General features: G+C 38.9%; 2 protein-coding genes across 4 annotated transcripts in view; one reads left to right on the forward strand and one right to left on the reverse strand.

The window, feature by feature from the left end:
- PAPPA2 (pappalysin 2) overlaps positions 1-16,698 on the reverse strand; it is a 302,229-nt gene that overhangs the window by 227,705 nt on the left and 57,826 nt on the right. The gene's annotated exons all lie outside the window — the stretch shown is intronic.
- Positions 13,152-13,664, forward strand: LOC119619640 (protein tyrosine phosphatase type IVA 1-like). Of its 3 annotated transcripts, none has more exons than XM_037985914.2 (2): positions 13,152-13,478; positions 13,554-13,664. In XM_037985914.2, exons 1-2 carry the CDS (start codon positions 13,152-13,154, stop codon positions 13,662-13,664), a joined length of 438 nt encoding a protein of 145 aa, XP_037841842.2. The 3 variants fall into 3 exon arrangements, with proteins under 3 accessions (XP_037841842.2, XP_037841843.2, XP_037841841.2); XM_037985915.2 differs by having other exon boundaries at positions 13,152-13,247; positions 13,341-13,664; XM_037985913.2 differs by having other exon boundaries at positions 13,152-13,664.

The following is a 16,698-nucleotide window of genomic DNA, read 5'->3' on the forward strand; positions in this document are numbered from 1 at the left end:
CTAAGTTTGTACTATTCATTTCAATGCCCTCCTGACTTTCAGAAACTCTTTACTTCCCAATGAGCCATGTGGCAACAGTAAATTATCAGAAACACACGGAAGAGTTTCACCTCTCTGAATTAAAGATACATTGACTAATCCGACCAAAAGGACTTTGCTCAGAGAAGAATGAGAAAGGGAAAATCAATAGGCCAGAGAGTGGGAATGAAAATGGAAGTTCTTGGGGGCAGCTGTAGAATGATTATAATAATAATAAATGCAACAAAATATATTGAGCTGTTAGTCAGTGACTTCTCTTACCATTTGCTATGGTCTGAACGTGTCTTTCCAAAATTCCTGTGTTGAAATCTAATTCCCAATGTGATAGTTTAAAAAGGTAGGGCTTTTGAGAAGTGATTGTCATGAGGGTACCAACCTTATGAATGAGATTAGTGCCCTTATAAAAGAGGCTCAAAGGATTGCCTTTCTGCTTTCTCCATATGAAGACAGAGGTACTGTCTTTGAGGAAAAGGTACTCACCAGACACTGAATTAGCTGGCACTTTGATCTTGAAATTCTCAGCCTTCAGTACTGTAAATTATAAATTTCTATTGTTTATAAATTACTCAGTCTAATGTATTTTGTTGTAGCAGCCCAAATGGACTAAGATACCATTTTATTCCATTTTTATTTCTCTTGGACTTAAATAGGCAAAACTGGAGTTAATTAGAGCAGCATGATTTTGGAAGTCCCACTATGTTGTACTAAGCACATAATGTTTTACCAACTCTCTATACATCAGCTGTGCTCAAAGTCTAACCTCAGAAAGAGCTTTGCATTCCTATGGCTTACTATTATGAAGTTAGAAATGGCATTTGCTTCAAGACACCTTGATCTCAAACAAGAGGAAAAACAGCTGGTAAGTGACCTCTGGGGACAGTTGATGGTCTAAGCTGATCATTCTAAGGCCCATTAGATCTTTAGAGATCATTCTTGACCTTCTTAGATCACAGTTTTTATATTTGTACCTTCAACAAATTTATTTAGCACAAATTTGTTGAGTACCTACCACGTTCTGTATGCTATACTATCCTAGCAAACTGTGAGAGATTCAGGTTGTTTCATCCATCATATAAGGATAAAACAAATTTCTCAGTATAGAAATTAAATGATGAAATAAATGTAAAATATTTACCTCAGTGCTTGACACAAAAATCAGTACTCATATCATTTCTTTCATTTCTGGCAGTACAAAGATAAACTGGTACACTTCTGTTCCCTCAGGGAACTCAGTGTAAATGCTGCCTGAAATCACCCCAGTGTCTCAGAAGCACTATGAAATGGAGATGAACTACAGATAGTTGATCTTTCATGATCTCCGCAAGCAACAACTCTCAATTCAGTTCTAATTCTCAGCGTTCTGGGCAGAGAACACTATGAGAACTTTCTCCTGCATGTGTTCTAAACCCTAACTCTACCACCCTCGATAGGTGTTAAGTTAAAAGAAAACTGTGAAATATTTTAAATTTAAGTATAATTGATTAATGAGAACACCATACAGGTGCTGTCAAATGATAATAAATATTAATAAAAACTCTGGCCAAAGACACTCTATAATTCATACAAAGTGTTCTTGTTATTTTTTTAAAGAAAGACCAATGTTTCCTGGCATTTGTGAGTGGTGTGTTCACTAGAGGCAGTTACTACAATAGGCCATTGAACCTAATCAACTCCTCACTGACAGAGCAGGTTCCTTATGCAAAAAAAAAAAAAAAAAAGAAAATGTTGCCATCAACTGGTCATTTCTGGTTTTGAATGAAATTTCAATCTTTACTTCAAAGAAATTGGCTTTGTCAAAAACAACTGCCATTGCATTCTTTCTCTTTTTGTTTCAGATTGTTTCTTAAATAAGGCCTGATGTGCTAAATTACTTGGAAGAGTGAGGTCTCATGGGAAAGTTTGGATAGAAGCTACTAGAGGTGTCAGTCATTCCAACTGGGTTAGGGAGCCAGGGTGCCAAGGGGGCTGATGGTGAGAACAACAGCTTTGGCCGGTAGGTAGGATGTCCCCTGTTTGTCTATCACTGTGCCCAAGGCCAAATCTGAGTTTCTTGATGAGCACATTACATCCTTCCTGATTTTGGGCTTGTCATCTTTCATTACAACAAATGCTTGTTGGATTAAAAAAGTAACACAATGACTTAGTCTGGGAACATCTCAGAAGACCCCAAGTAGCTTTTAAATCAACGATTATCAGATGTCCTCAACCTCAGAAGAACAGATTAAGTTATTAACATATTCATGAAGCAACATTCTCACCTGTTATAAATATATTAGCTATGCTTCCTTTTAGTCTTTCAATAACTCCTTCTGGCCTGGGGTTTTCTACTCCTGCTGTCTTCTCTCACTTAGAAGCCACTCTTTTGCCCACCTACCTTCCTCTCTCTTGATCTCTCTCTGTGGAAACTTTAACCTCTTTGCTGGTATCTCTGGCATCTCTATACCTGAAGTCAGAATGTACCTTTAGTATGAAGTCCATAAAAATATTATTATACCTTTATAAGGAAAATATGGAAAAGGGGAAATCAAGTAATGTTTATCTTGAGACAACGTACATAAATTTTGAATTACTTTTTGTACTCAGCTAAGCCACTCTCAGATTTCTGACCCTCAGAAACTGTGAGATAATAAAGATTTGTTGTTTTAAGCTATAATTTTTCATTATTCAGCAATAGACAACTCTTATCTGGTAAGACAGATTAACATAGGGGTTGGGAAACTAAAGCTCTAAGGCAAGAAACTATTTTTGTATATGTTTTATTGGGACACAGTCATACCCATTTATTTACATATTGTCTGCAACTGCTTTCATACTACAACAATAATATGAAGTAGATGTGACAGAAATTGTAAGGTCTGCAAAGGCTAAATTATTTACTATTAGTTCTTCATTGAGAAAGTATATAATTATAGAAGAAGTGTGATTTGAAATGTCTAGACTATCAATTTGAAAAAGGAATATCAGAAATCCATTTTCATTTTTTGCAGATTAAACAACTGTGACTTTAAGAAGTAGGTGGCCTAAACAGCATCAATATAACTAATAGCAAAGCTGGACAAGAAATGTAAAGTATCTATGGCCTAAATATTTGTGTTTCTCCCCTATCTCTGAAAAAAAAAAATGTATATGTTGAAATCCTAATGCCCAAAGTGATGGTAATTAGGAGGTGGAGACTTTGGAAGGTGATTAGATCATGAAGGCACAACCTTCATGAATAAAATTAGTGCTTTAATAAAAGATGACCAAGAGAGACTCCTCACACCATTCCACCATGTGAGAACATGGCAAGAAGGTGCCATCTGTGAGCCAGAAAGCTGATGCTCACCAGACACTGAATTTGCTAGTGCCTTGGTCTTGGACTTCCCAGCTTCTAGAACTATGACAAATAAATGTCTGTGGCTTACAAGCCACCTATATTATGATAGTTTGTCATAGCAGCATAAATGGACTAAGACATCTACCTCCCAATCCAGTGGTTTCTTCAATACACCATACCACCTTCCCTAAGATAAGGCATCAAAATCAGCATATTGTTTCATCATGAGTTTACTGAGTTACTTTAAGTAAGTCACTGCAGGTCCCTTTACTCAATTTCCTGTAGCACTATTGTAGTATCATGAACATGTTATCAACATCTTAATGGATGGCCATATTACTTGATATATTTAAGTCCATTCAAAAGTATATGAAAAAGAAAAATGACAGATTATGGAAAGACCCATAGAACAGGTCATCTAGCACTAAGAACAGTTATTCAATTTAATTTTATTATTTTTACTCTTGTTCAGAGATTTCATAATTGTAAGCTGAACAGTATACTTACTTTCAAAAATTACCTGCTGAATTATATATAAACGCTTTTATGAAAGAAAGCAAATGAGCAGCACCAATTCAACTTTCTGTATCCATAGTAGACACTGTTAATCAAACACAGCATTCTTTCCAACTGAATCAGGTTACAGTCTCAGAATCCTTCTCAGTATCATGCTTCAGGAATCTAACGTTATTCAGTCAAAATTAGCACCTCAGTTAAAACTTATGCACTTTCTCTGACATAGAGAACACCTTGCCATATAGTAGTCTTTTTACAGCATATGTAGATGTAAGTTGGTTTCAGATTTCTTTTTAAAATAGATTGGCTACTGATTTACTGAAATAATTTAACTTCAATCTGTTTAACTCTAAGGCAGCTCCAAGGCATACATGTGAAAGACAGTACTAATGGGATATTGTATTTGAGAAAGGATTTGTGATTCTGGTTTAAATTTACTGCAAGGTTCAGTTTAAATGCAACTGCCTCCCTGAGCCATTCCCTGATGTGTGAAGTACGTCCTGGTTTACCTGACTGATACCAGTTGTTTCTCTTATCCTGCCATAATTAGCAACCATACCCCCTTTCACTCTCAGTGGTGTCCCAATCTGGATGAAAAATTATATGGCTATCCTATTGATGGCCCAATTTGGAAGAGGCCTCTCTTGTCTCTAAAACCCCTATAATACTTAATGGCTCAAATGCGACAAATGATTTATCTTGTATAATAGCTACTTCTAGTTATAATTTATGTCCCCACAACCCACTTCCCAGTTTGGATTACAAACACTTTGAGAGAAGTTATATTTCACTATTCATGGTTTCCAAAAGAGAGATGCAATGAATACAAATCCCATTACTCTTTTAATCATTGTACTCTTTTAATACTCACACATATTAAACTGGAAGAAAGAACTTCTTGAATTACTTGACACTGTAAATTCTTTTACAGTTAAAACTATACCTCATTCATTTGGTAAACCTCACAGAGGCACACGGCTTTGGACATCATCTGTGTGTGTGTTTTTTTAATTAATTTATTTATTTATTTATTTAATTTTATTATTATACTTTAAGTTCTAGGGTACACGTGCACAACGTGCAGGTTTGTTACATATGTATACATGTGCCATGTTGGGGTGCTGCACCCATTAACTCATCATTTACATTAGGTATATCTCCTAATGCTATCCCTCCCCCCTCCCCCCTCCCCACAATAGGACCCGGTGTGTGATGTTCCCTTTCCTGTGTCCAAGTGATCTCATTGTTCAATTCCCACCTATGAGTGAGAACATGAGGTGTTTGGTTTTCTGTTCTTGTGATAGTTTGCTGAGAATGATGGTTTCCAGCTGCATCCATGTCCCTACAAAGGACACAAACTCATCCATTTTTATGCCTGCATAGTATTCCATGGTGTATATGTGCCACATTTTCTTAATCCAGTCTGTCACTGACAGACATTTGGGTTGATTCCAAGTCTTTGCTATTGTGAATAGTGCTGCAATAAACATACATGTGCATGTGTCTTTACAGCAGCATGATTTATAATCCTTTGGGTATATACCCAGTAATGGGACGGCTGGGTCAAATGGTATTTCTAGTTCTAGATCCTTGAGGAATTGCCACACTGTTTTCCACAATGGTTGAACTAGTTTACAGTCCCACCAACAGTGTAAAAGTGTTCCTATTTCTCAACATCCACTCCAGCACCTGTTGTTTCCTGATTTTTTAATGATTGCCATCCTAACTGGCGTGAGATGGTATCTCATTGTGGTTTTGATTTGCATTTCTCTGATGGTGAGTGATGATGAGCATTTTTTCATGTGTCTGTTGGCTGCATGAATGTCTTCTTTTGAGAATTGTCTTTTCATATCCTTTGCCCACTTTTTGATGGGGTTATTTGTTTTTTTTTCTTGTAAATTTGATTGAGTTCTTTATAGGTTCTGGATATTAGCCTTTTTTGTCAGATGGATAGATTGCAAAAATTTTCTCCCATTCTGTAGGTTGCCTGTTCACTCTGATGGTAGTTTCTTTTGTTGTGCAGAAGCTCTTTAATTTAATTAGATCCCATTTGTCAATTTTGGCTTTTGTTCTCATTGCTTTTGGTGTTTTAGACATGAAGTCCTTGCCCATGCCTATGTCCTGAATGGTATTACCTAGGTTTTCTTCTAGGGTTTTTATGGTTATAGGTCTAACATTAAAGTCTCTAACCCACCTTGAATTAATTTTCATATAAGGAGTAAGGAAAGGATCCAGTTTCAGCTTTCTACTTATGACTAGCCAATTTTCCCAGCACCATTTATTAAATAGGGAATCCTTTCCCCATTTCTTGTTTTTGTCAGGTTTGTCAAAGATCAGATGGCTATAGATGTGTGGTATTATTTCTGAGGGCTCTGTTCTGTTCCATTGGTCTATATCTCTGTTTTGGTGCCAGTACCATGCTGTTTTGGTTACTGTAGCCTTGTAGTATAGTTTGAAGTCAAGTAACATGATGCCTCCAGCTTTGTTCTTTGGCTTAGGATTGTCTTGGCAATGCACGGTCTTTTTTGGTTCCATATGAACTTTAAAGCAATTTTTTCCAACTCTGTGAAGAAAGTCATTGGTAGCTTAATGGGGATGGCATTGAATCTATAAATTATCTTGGACAGTAGGCCATTTCATGATATTGATTCTTCCTAACCATGAGCATAGTATGTTCTTCTATTTGTTTGTGTCCTCTTTTATTTCACAAAGAGTGGTTTGTAGTACTCCTTGAAGAGGTCCTTTGCATCCCTTGTAAGTTGGATTCCTAGGTATTTTATTCTCTTTGAAGCAATTGTGAATGGGAGTTCATTCATGATTTGGCTCTCTGTTTGTCTGTTACTGGTGTATAAGAATGCTTGTGATTTTTTCACATTGATCTTGTATCCTGAGACTTTGCTGAAGTTGCTTATCAGCTGAAGGAGATTTGGGGCTGAGACAAGGGGGTTTTCTAAATATACAATTATGTCATCTCCAAACAGGGACAATTTTACTTCTTCTTTTCCTAACTAAATACCCTTTATTTCTGTCTCTTGCCTGATTGGCCTAGCCACAACTTGCAACACTATGTTGAATAGGAGTGGTGAGAGAGGGCATCCCTGTCTTGTGCCAGTTTTCAAAGGGAATTTTTCCAGTTTTTGCCCATTCAGTATGATATTGGCTGTGGGTTTGTCATAAATAGCTCTTATTATTTTGAGATACATTCCATCAATACTGAATTTATTGAGCATTTTTAGCATGAAGGGCTGTTGAATTTTGTCAAAGGCCTTTTCTGCATCTATTGAGATAATCATGTGGTTTTTGTCTTTGGTTCTGTTTATATGCTGGATTACATTTATTGATTTGCGAATGTTGAACCAGCCTTGCATTCCAGGGATAAAGCCCACTTGATCATGGTGGATAAGCTTTTTGATGTACTGCTGGATTCGGTTTGCCAGTATTTCATTGAGGATTTTTGCATCAATGTTCATCAGGGATATTGGTCTAAAACTCTCATTTTTTGTTGTGTCTCTGCCAGGCTTTGGTATCAGGATGATGTTGGCCTCATAAAATGAGTTAGGGAGGACTCCCTCTTTTTCTATTGATTGGAATAGTTTCAGAAGGAATGGTACCAGCTCCTCCTGGTACTTCTGGTAAAATTTGGCTATGAAACCGTCTGGTCCTGTACTTTTTTTGGTTGGTAGACTATTAATTATTGCCTCAATTTCAGAGCCTGCTATTGGTCTATTCAGAGATTCAGCTTCTTCCTGGTTTAGTCTTGGGAGAATGTAAGTGTCCAGGAAATTATCCATTTCTTCTAGGTTTTCTAGTTTATTTGTGTAGAGGTGTTTATAGTGTTCTCTGATGGTAGTTCGTATTTCTGTGGGGTCAGTGGTGATATCCCCTTTATCATTTTTTATTGCATCTATTTGATTCTTCTCTCTTTTCTTCTTTATTAGTCTTGCTAGCAGTCTATCAATTTTGTTGATCTTTTCAAAAAACCAGCTCCTGGATTCATTGATTTTTTGGACAGCCTTTTGTGTCTCTACCTCCTTCAGTTCTGCTCTGATCTTAGTTATTTCTTGCCTTCTGCTAGCTTTCGAATGTGTTTGCTCTTGCTTCTCTAGTTCTTTTAATTGTGATGTTAGAGTGTCAATTTTAGATCTTTCCTGCTTTCTCTTGCGGGCATTTAGTGCTATAAATTTCCCTCTACACACTGCTTTAAATGTGTCCCAGAGACTCTGGTATGTTGTATCTTTGTTCTCATTGGTTTCAAAGAACATCTTTATTTCTGCCTTCATTTCATTATGTACCCAGTAGTCATTCAGGAGCAGGTTGTTCAGTTTCCATGTAGTTGAGTGGTTTTGATTGAGTTTCTTAGTCCTGAGTTCTAGTTTGATCACACTGTGGTCTGAGAGACAGTTTGTTATAATTTCTGTTTTTTACATTTGCTGAGGAGTGCTTTACTTCCAACTATGTGGTCAATTTTGGAATAAGTGCAATGTGGTGCTGACAAGAATGTATATTCTGTTGATTTGGGGTGGAGAGTTCTGTAGATGTCTATTAGGTCCACTTGGTGCAGAGTTGAGTTCAATTCCTGGATATCCTTGTTAACTTTCTGTCTCATTGATCTGTCTAATGTTGACAGTGGGGTGTTAAAGTCTCCCATTATTATTGTGTGGGAGTCTAAGTCTCTTCGTAAGTCTCTGAGGACTTGCTTTATGAATGTGGGTGCTCCTGTATTGGGTGCATATATATTTAGGATAGTTAGCTCTTCCTGATGAATTGATCCCTTTACCATTATGTAATGGCCTTCTTTGTCTCTTTTGATCTTTGATGGTTTAAAGTCTGTTTTATCAGAGACTAGAATTGCAATCTCTGCTTTTTTTTTTTTTTTTTTTTTTTTTTTTTTTTTTTTTTTTTCCATTTGCTTGGTAGATCTTCCTCCATCCCTTTATTTTGAGCCTGTGTGTGTCTCTGCATGTGAGATGGGTCTCCTGAATACAGCAAACTGATGGGTCTTGACTCTTTAAATTTGCCAGTCTGTGTTTTTTAATTGGAGCATTTAGTCCATTTACATTTAAGGTTAATATTGTTATGTGTGAACTTGATCCTGTCATTATGATATTAGCTGGTTATTTTGCTCATTAGTTGATGCAGTTTCTTCCTAGCATCAATGGACTTCACATTTTGGCATGTTTTTGCAATGGCTGGTACCGGTTGTTCCTTTCCACGTTTAGTGCTTCCTTCAGGATCTCTTGTAGGGCAGGCCTGGTGGTGACAAAATCTCTAAGCATTTGCTTGTCAGTAAAGGATTTTATTTCTCCTTCACTTGTGAAACTTAGTTTGGCTGGATATGAAATTCTGGGTTGAAAATTCTTTTCTTTAAGAATGTTGAATATTGGCCCCCACTCTCTTCTGGCTTGTAGAGTTTCTGCTGAGAGATCTGCTGTTAGCCTGATGGGCTTCCCTTTGTGGGTAACCCGACCTTTCTCTCTGATTGCCCTTAACATTTTTTCCTTCATTTCAACTTTGGTGAATCTGACAATTATGTGTCTTGGAGTTACTCTTCTCGAAGAGTATCTTTGTGGTGTTCTCTGTATCTCCTGAATTTGAATGTTGGCCTGCCTTACTAGGTTGGAGAAGTTCTCCTGGATGGTATCCTGCAGAGTGTTTTCCAAGCTGGTTCCATTTTCCCCATCACTTTCAGGCACACCAATCAGACATAGATTTGGTCTTTTCACATAATCCCATATTTCTTGGAGGCTTTGTTCATTTCTTTTTTCTCTACACTTCTCTTCTCTATTCATTTCATTCATTTCATCTTCAGTCACTGACACTTTTTCTTCCAGTTGATTGAGTCAGTTACTGAAGCTTGTGCATTTGTCATGTTGTTCTTGTGTCATGGTTTTCACCTCTATAAGTTCTTTTAAGGTCTTCATCCATTCTTTTTTCAAGGTTTTTAGTTTCTTTGTGCTGGTTACGTAGTTCCTCCTTTAGCTCTGAGAAGTTTGATCAATTGAAGCCTTCTTCTCTCAACTTGTCAGTCGTTCTCCATCCAGCTTTGTTCTGTTGCTGGCAATGAGCTGTGTTCCTTTGGAGTGGGAAATGCACTCTGATTTTTTGAATTTCCAGCTTTTCTGCTCTGCTTTTTCCCCATCTTTGTGCTTTTATCTGCCTTTGGTCTTTGATGATGGTAACATACTGATGGGGTTTTGGTGTGGGTGTCCTTTCTGTTTGTTAGTTTTCCTTCTAACAGTCAGGACCCTCAGCTGCAGGTCTGTTGGAGTTTGCCTGAGGTCCACTCCAGACCCTGTTTGCCTGGCTGTCAGCAGTGGAGGCTGCAGAAGACAGAATATTGCTGAACAGCAAGTGTTGCTGTCTGACTCTTGCTCTGGAAGCTTTGTCTCAGGGGTGTACCCAGCCATGTGAGGTGTGAGGTGTGAGGTGTTGGTCTCCACCTAGTGGGGGATGTCTCCCAGTTAGGCTACTCAGGGGTCAGGGACCCACTTGAGCAGGCAGACTGTCTATTCTCAGATCTCAACCTCCGTGCTGGGAGAAACACTGCTCTCTTCAAAGCTGTCAGACAGGGACATTTACATCTGCAGAGGTTTCTGCTGCTTTTTGTTTAGCTATGCCCTGTCCCCAGAGTTGGAGTCTACAGAGGCAGGCAGGCCTCCTTGAGCTGAGGTGGGCTCTATCCAATTTGAGCTTCCAGGTGGCTTTGTTTACCTACTTAAGCCTCAGCAATGGCGGGCGCCCCTCCCCCAGCCTCACTGCCGCCTTGCAGTTAGATCTCAGACTGCTGTGCTGGAAATGAGGGAGGTTCCATGGGGGTGGGACCCTCTGTGCCAGGTGTGGGATATAATCTCCTGGTGTGCCATTTGCTAAGACCCTTGGTAAAGCACAGTATTAGGGTGGGAGTTACCTTATTTTCCAGGTGTTGTGAGTCTCAATTTCCTTTGGCTAGGAAAAGGAATTTCCTTCCCCCTTGCACTTCCCAGGTGAGGCGATGCCTCGCCCTGCTTCAGCTCTCACTGGTCGGGCTGCACTTGCAGACCAGCACCGACTGTCTGACATGCCCCTGTGAGATGAACCTGGTACCTCAGTTGAAAATGCAGAAATCACCTGTCTTCTGTGTCACTCATGCTGGGAGCTGGAGGCTGGAGCTGTTTCTCTTCAGCCATCTTGGGCACACCCCCCATCATCTGTGTTTACAAAATGGTTTGAATGGATGAACAAATGAGCTAATGGACACAGTACAATTTTTCTCATGTTGTCCTTCACAACACTATAGAGAAATAAACTGGAAAAACTCATTAATTAAAATATCCACTAATATGGACCAAACAAGACTAACATCTTTTCTTATTTCTCAGTTCGAGTGGTTGACTGAAATGCAATTAAATCTCTTTGAGTATTTTGGTATGGTAACTAAGAAGCACTGGGTCAATGGTGGCCCATCTCTGAAAATAAGACATAGATCTGATGACCCCTGAAGGCTTAGGTGGCACATCTGGGAAAACTGTTTTGACAACATGGGACTCAGAATATGAACTATGCATGGAGGTCACAAAATTCAATCTATAGTGGCTAAGTTCAAGGTTTAGCTTAATATCAAAATATCCAACATTCCAAAAGCTAAGGCTAAGAGGCCACACTAATCAGTACTTACTGGGGTCAGAAACATCCTGGGAATAGTCTTTCATGATGCAACTTAACTACATTCCTCAAATTCCAGCTTTCACACTTAGTATGTCATCTAGCTGCTCCAAACATCACTCTCACAGCTCCAAAACCAATAGCTACAGGCCTCAACCCTCCTTTACTGAGCACAGTTTAGGTCAGCTTAGATTTTCAGACAAGTCATTTCAACCAATAAGATGTCCTGATTCCCTAAGAAGCCTATCCCACTACTGGGTACCTACTCAAAAAAGGGAAGTCATTATATGAAAAGGACACTTGCACACACATGTTTATTATAGCAGCACAATCTGCAACTGCAAAAATATGGAACCAGCCTAAATGCTGATCAGCCAATGAGTGGATAAAGAAAATGTGAGATATATATGTATATACCATGGAATACTACTCAGCCATATAAAGTAATGAAATAACGGCATTCACGGCAACCTAGGTGGAGTTAGAGACCATTATTCTAAGTGAAGTAACTCAGGAATCAAAAACTAAATATCATAGCTAAGCTATAAGGACACAAAGACATAAAAATGATATAATGATATAATGGACTTTGGGGACTCGGGGGGTGAGAATTAAAAAACTACACATTGGCCGGGCGCGGTGGCTCAAGCCTGTAATCCCAGCACTTTGGGAGGCTGAGACGGGTGGATCACGAGGTCAGGAGATCAAGACCACCCTGGCTAACCCGGTGAAACCCCGTCTCTAGTAAAAAATACAAAAAAATAGCCGGGCGAGGTGGCGAGCGTCTGTAGTCCCAGCTACTCAGGAGGCTAAGGCAGGAGAATGGCGTAAACCCGGGAGGTGGAGCTTGCAGTGAGCCGAGATCCGGCCACTGCACTCCAGCCTGGGCGACAGAGTGAGACTCTGTCTCAAAATAAATAAATAAATAAATAAATAAATAAATAAATAAAATAAAATAAAAAACTACACATTGGGTACAGTGTACACTGCTCGTGTGATGGGTGCATCAAAATCTCAGAAATCACCACTAAAGAAGTTGTCTGCTGCATCGCCACCACCTTTTCCACTCTGCCATGACAACCGCTGCCTCCTGCCCTGTAGCCCCCACCACCCCCTGTGTCACTGCTGCCTTGGGACCAACTGTATGATTAGGCCATAATCTTCAGGGAGTAAATACATTCCTCAGTTCTGCGGTGTTCTTAGTCACACATTTATGGAGTTTCTGAAGGGCAGTGGAGATTACTGCCAGGCATAGTGCGATCTCTATGCAGACAAGTGAACTATAGAAATTAATTACTACTCCACTAAGAAGCCCCTATAGGAGTGGTTATCCTGGACACAGAAGTGTTGAATTGAAACCCACAGAGCATTTTACAAGAGTTCTGACCTGGATGGGGTAAATCTCAGTGCACTTCTTTTCTGTTTGTTGCCTCAGTATTACTGAATTGAAGAATTGCTGCTTCTTGTTAGGAGGTTCATTTCATTTATCATTACTTACAACTTCACACTCAAAGCACTGAGAATTTCAAGTGGAATATGTTGAAGTAGACTTCAGTTTCTTTGCATCATTTCTGTATTCAATTTTTTAATTATTTCATAATCCTACTGAGTCTTCTTTAGCTAAATTAACACGGCTCGAATGAACCACCCAGCTCCTGTGGAAATCACATACAAGAACATGAGATTTCCTATTGCACACAATCCAAACAATGTGACCTTAAATAAATTTATAGAGAAACTTAAGAAGTATGGAGTTACCACAATCGTAAGAGTATGTGAAGCAACTTATGACACTACTCTTGTGGAGAAAGAAGGTACCTATGTTCTCGATTGGCCGTTTGGTGATAGTGTACCACTATCTAACCAGATAGTTGCTGATAGGTTAAATTTCATAAAAATTAAGTTTCATGAAGAACCTGGTTGTTGTATTGCTGTTCATTGCATTGTAGGCCTTGGGAGAACTCCAGTACTTGTTGCCCTAGCATTAATTGAAGGTGGAATGAAACATGAAGATGCAATACAATTCATAGGAGAAAAGCAGCATGGAGCTTTTAAAAGCAAGCAACTTTTGTATTTGGAGAAGTATCATCCTAAAACGCGGCTGCACTTCAAAGATTCCAATGGCCATATAAACAACTGTTGCATTCAATAAAACCAGACTTATTTAAATCTATTTCCATGCCAGAATCTTATCAATACATAAGAATTTTAGGAAAATTAGGTGCCAAAATACCCAGCACTATACTTGTATATTTTTTGCACCATACAGAACTAAAATCTCAGGAACTATGAACACTTTAGACCTTATGTGGTTTATTCCTTCAATCATTTCAAACATTGAAAGTAGGGCCTACATGGTGATTTGTCTGCTCACTTTATGTTTACGTTTCCCATATTCATACCAGTAGACATCAGGTTTGCTTAGCCATTGATATTTTTTTAACCAAGCCTTACAATGATTATTTCATGTGTTTCTATAAATCTCACTTTGTGCTTTTATTAAAAACCTCCAGGCCAGGCATGGTGGCTCACGTCTGTAATCCCAGCACTTTGGGAGGTCAAGGCGGGTGGATCACGAGATCAGGAGATCGAGACCATCCTGGCTAACATGGTGAAACCCCGTCTCTACTAAAAATACAAAAAATTAGCCAGGCATGGTGGCGGGTGCCTGTAGTCCCAGCTACTCGGGAGGCTGAGGCAGGAGAATGATGTGAAACCAGGAGGCAGAGCTTGCAGTGAGCCGAGATTGTGCCACTGCACTCCAGCCTGGGCAACAGAGTTAGATTCGGTCTCAAAAAAAAAAAAAAAAAAAAAAAAAAACCTCCATTTTGAAAATCTACATTGTACAAAAGCACATGTCTTTAATGTCTTCAGACAAAAAAGCCTTACAGTTAATTTAATGTTTGCACTCTGAGGTGCAGCTTAACAGGGAGGACCTGAGAAAAAAAAAATGGGAGGGACCTATTAATTACTTTTAGCAAAATGTTGCCTTTATCTTATGCAGAACATGCAGAATATGCTCTTCAATTTAGTAAAATATTTTTAAAGGTAGAAATGCTTTGTTATTATAATCATAAACTTCCTGAAATTCTTGCATTTTTTTCCATACTTATCAGAAGTTGTTTACCAATTTATTTTTGTTTGAAAGTGTGATTTTTTTTTTCCTTCTCTTCCCAACCTTGCTTGCAAAAAAAGAAGTGGGTTTCTGCTCATGAATTGAGCAGACATCTAATATTTTATATGCCTTTTGAGCTGTGTAACTTAATATTTGGATACCTGATAATTTATTATATAATCGATAAAATGGTGATGTGTATTAACATTAGTTCAACCATATATTTATACTGTCTGGGGATGTGTGGTTACAGTACTGTGGGAGAAATAATTTGTCAGTGTTTACCAGCTTGTAAAAATGTAGTGCGAGAGCTTAAACATCTAAATAAATAATGAAATGCAAAAATAAAATAACTTGTCCATGTAACCAAAAACCACCTGTTCCCAAAAAACTATTGAAATAAAATGAAATAATGGACCAAATCATTAAAACCCATACTTGAAACGCTGCTTAGTCACAATATGAAGTTTCTAGATATCTGAGAAGGCCCTTGCATGAAAACTGACAGGGAGGAAATTAAGAAAGAAACATGATCTCAAGTGGATTGCTTAGTTCCTAGCCAACTTTTCAGGTTTTCATATGTAATAACTGCGAACATTTAATAGGCTTCAAGCAAGGATGACTTAACACCAGATCCTGCTACAAGACAGTATATGGCCCAATTAAGTTAGCTTCCATGTCTCTAGGAAAATGACTAAGTCAGACCTTCCATGTGGCAATAGATGGGTCAATCTGATCTCCATTTGACACTTAGTAAAGGCTGGTAAACTAAGAAACAAGTTAAAGTTGAAGAAAAGAAAGACAAAGTGCCTCCCCTCATTCCCCTCTTTCCCTTCACTATCCAACTGCTTTATCTCCCTTGCCCTCCCAGCTCTGCTTCTGGGTTGGGTTAGTAGCTTACTCATTCTTCAAAGCAGAATACTGCCTGCTGTAGAAAAAGGATATGGCTTTCTCAGCTCACTCATCGTTGGAGTTTTTCCTTATTTCCCAACCTCTCCTGCGACAATTGCAATGAAGCATGGGCATATGGCTCTTTGTTCTTTTTAAGCTGGGACTTGCAGGCTGCTTTCCATGCCAACTGTAAAAAGAGATGCTGCTTGGTCACCAAGCCTGCAGCCTCTCTGGGGGACCCACTGTAGACAACACTGAATTAGTCCATTCAAATTTCCTGGAAGTCACATTACCCATTTGACAGGCAGTGCTCGGCTTTATTCTTACTCTGAACTTTTCTTCATACCCTCTTCACAAACCTGATCATGTTCCTTATTTTTTTTCTTCCCCAGCATCATCTACTTTATTAATGATTATTTTGTGTAAAACTAGATGAAAAAAACTATGATAAACCTATGGCCACACAGGCAAGGGAGTCTACTAAGACAGAAATCTATGATTTCAAACTTCTCCTTCTGAGCCTCAAAAGATACTTTTGAGGCTATGGAGTGAAGTGGAAGCATGGAATGAAATGGAGAAACTGAGGCATAGACTTTGACATAGTGTCCTCTGCCTCTTGCCTAATACCTTGGGTGGCTGAGTACAGTGCAGTGGGGAAACAAACAAGAGTCAGATGACTTCTCTTTGGATTATCTAATCCAATAATCAACAGGCTCTGTAATTTGAGAGATGCCTCCTCATCCATAAATAAAATGAAATGGTTGAACTAGATGGTCCCTGAGGTCTAGCAATGAAGTTCTGTGACTCTGAATCTGAGTGGACTCATTATGTCTTTCAGAATTTACCTTGGTTGCAGCTCCTTAAGTTTGCAGCAGCTGGTTCAGAATTGCTTTTTTTCCACAATGACTTGGAAAGAAGGAAATGGAGTTAGACACATAAGTTTCTTTCACATTTCAGCACTTGAAGATTGACTGGAAAGAGGCTGCTGTGAACAGTCTCCACTTCCCTCAAGTTTCTACCCTTCCAGCCATCTTCTCCCTCCCAAGAGACAACTGCCCTCTTCATCAAGAAGATCAAGGCTACCAGGAAAAGCTTTTTCTAATCTCCGCCTGCATGCCAACAACTCATAAATCTGCATCCACCCTCCACTCCTTCCTTCCAGTCTCAGAGAAAGATGTGT

The sequence above is a fragment of the Chlorocebus sabaeus genome, chromosome 25 (genome assembly GCF_047675955.1).
Source record: "Chlorocebus sabaeus isolate Y175 chromosome 25, mChlSab1.0.hap1, whole genome shotgun sequence".
In the NCBI taxonomy this organism is placed as follows: domain Eukaryota; kingdom Metazoa; phylum Chordata; class Mammalia; order Primates; family Cercopithecidae; genus Chlorocebus; species Chlorocebus sabaeus.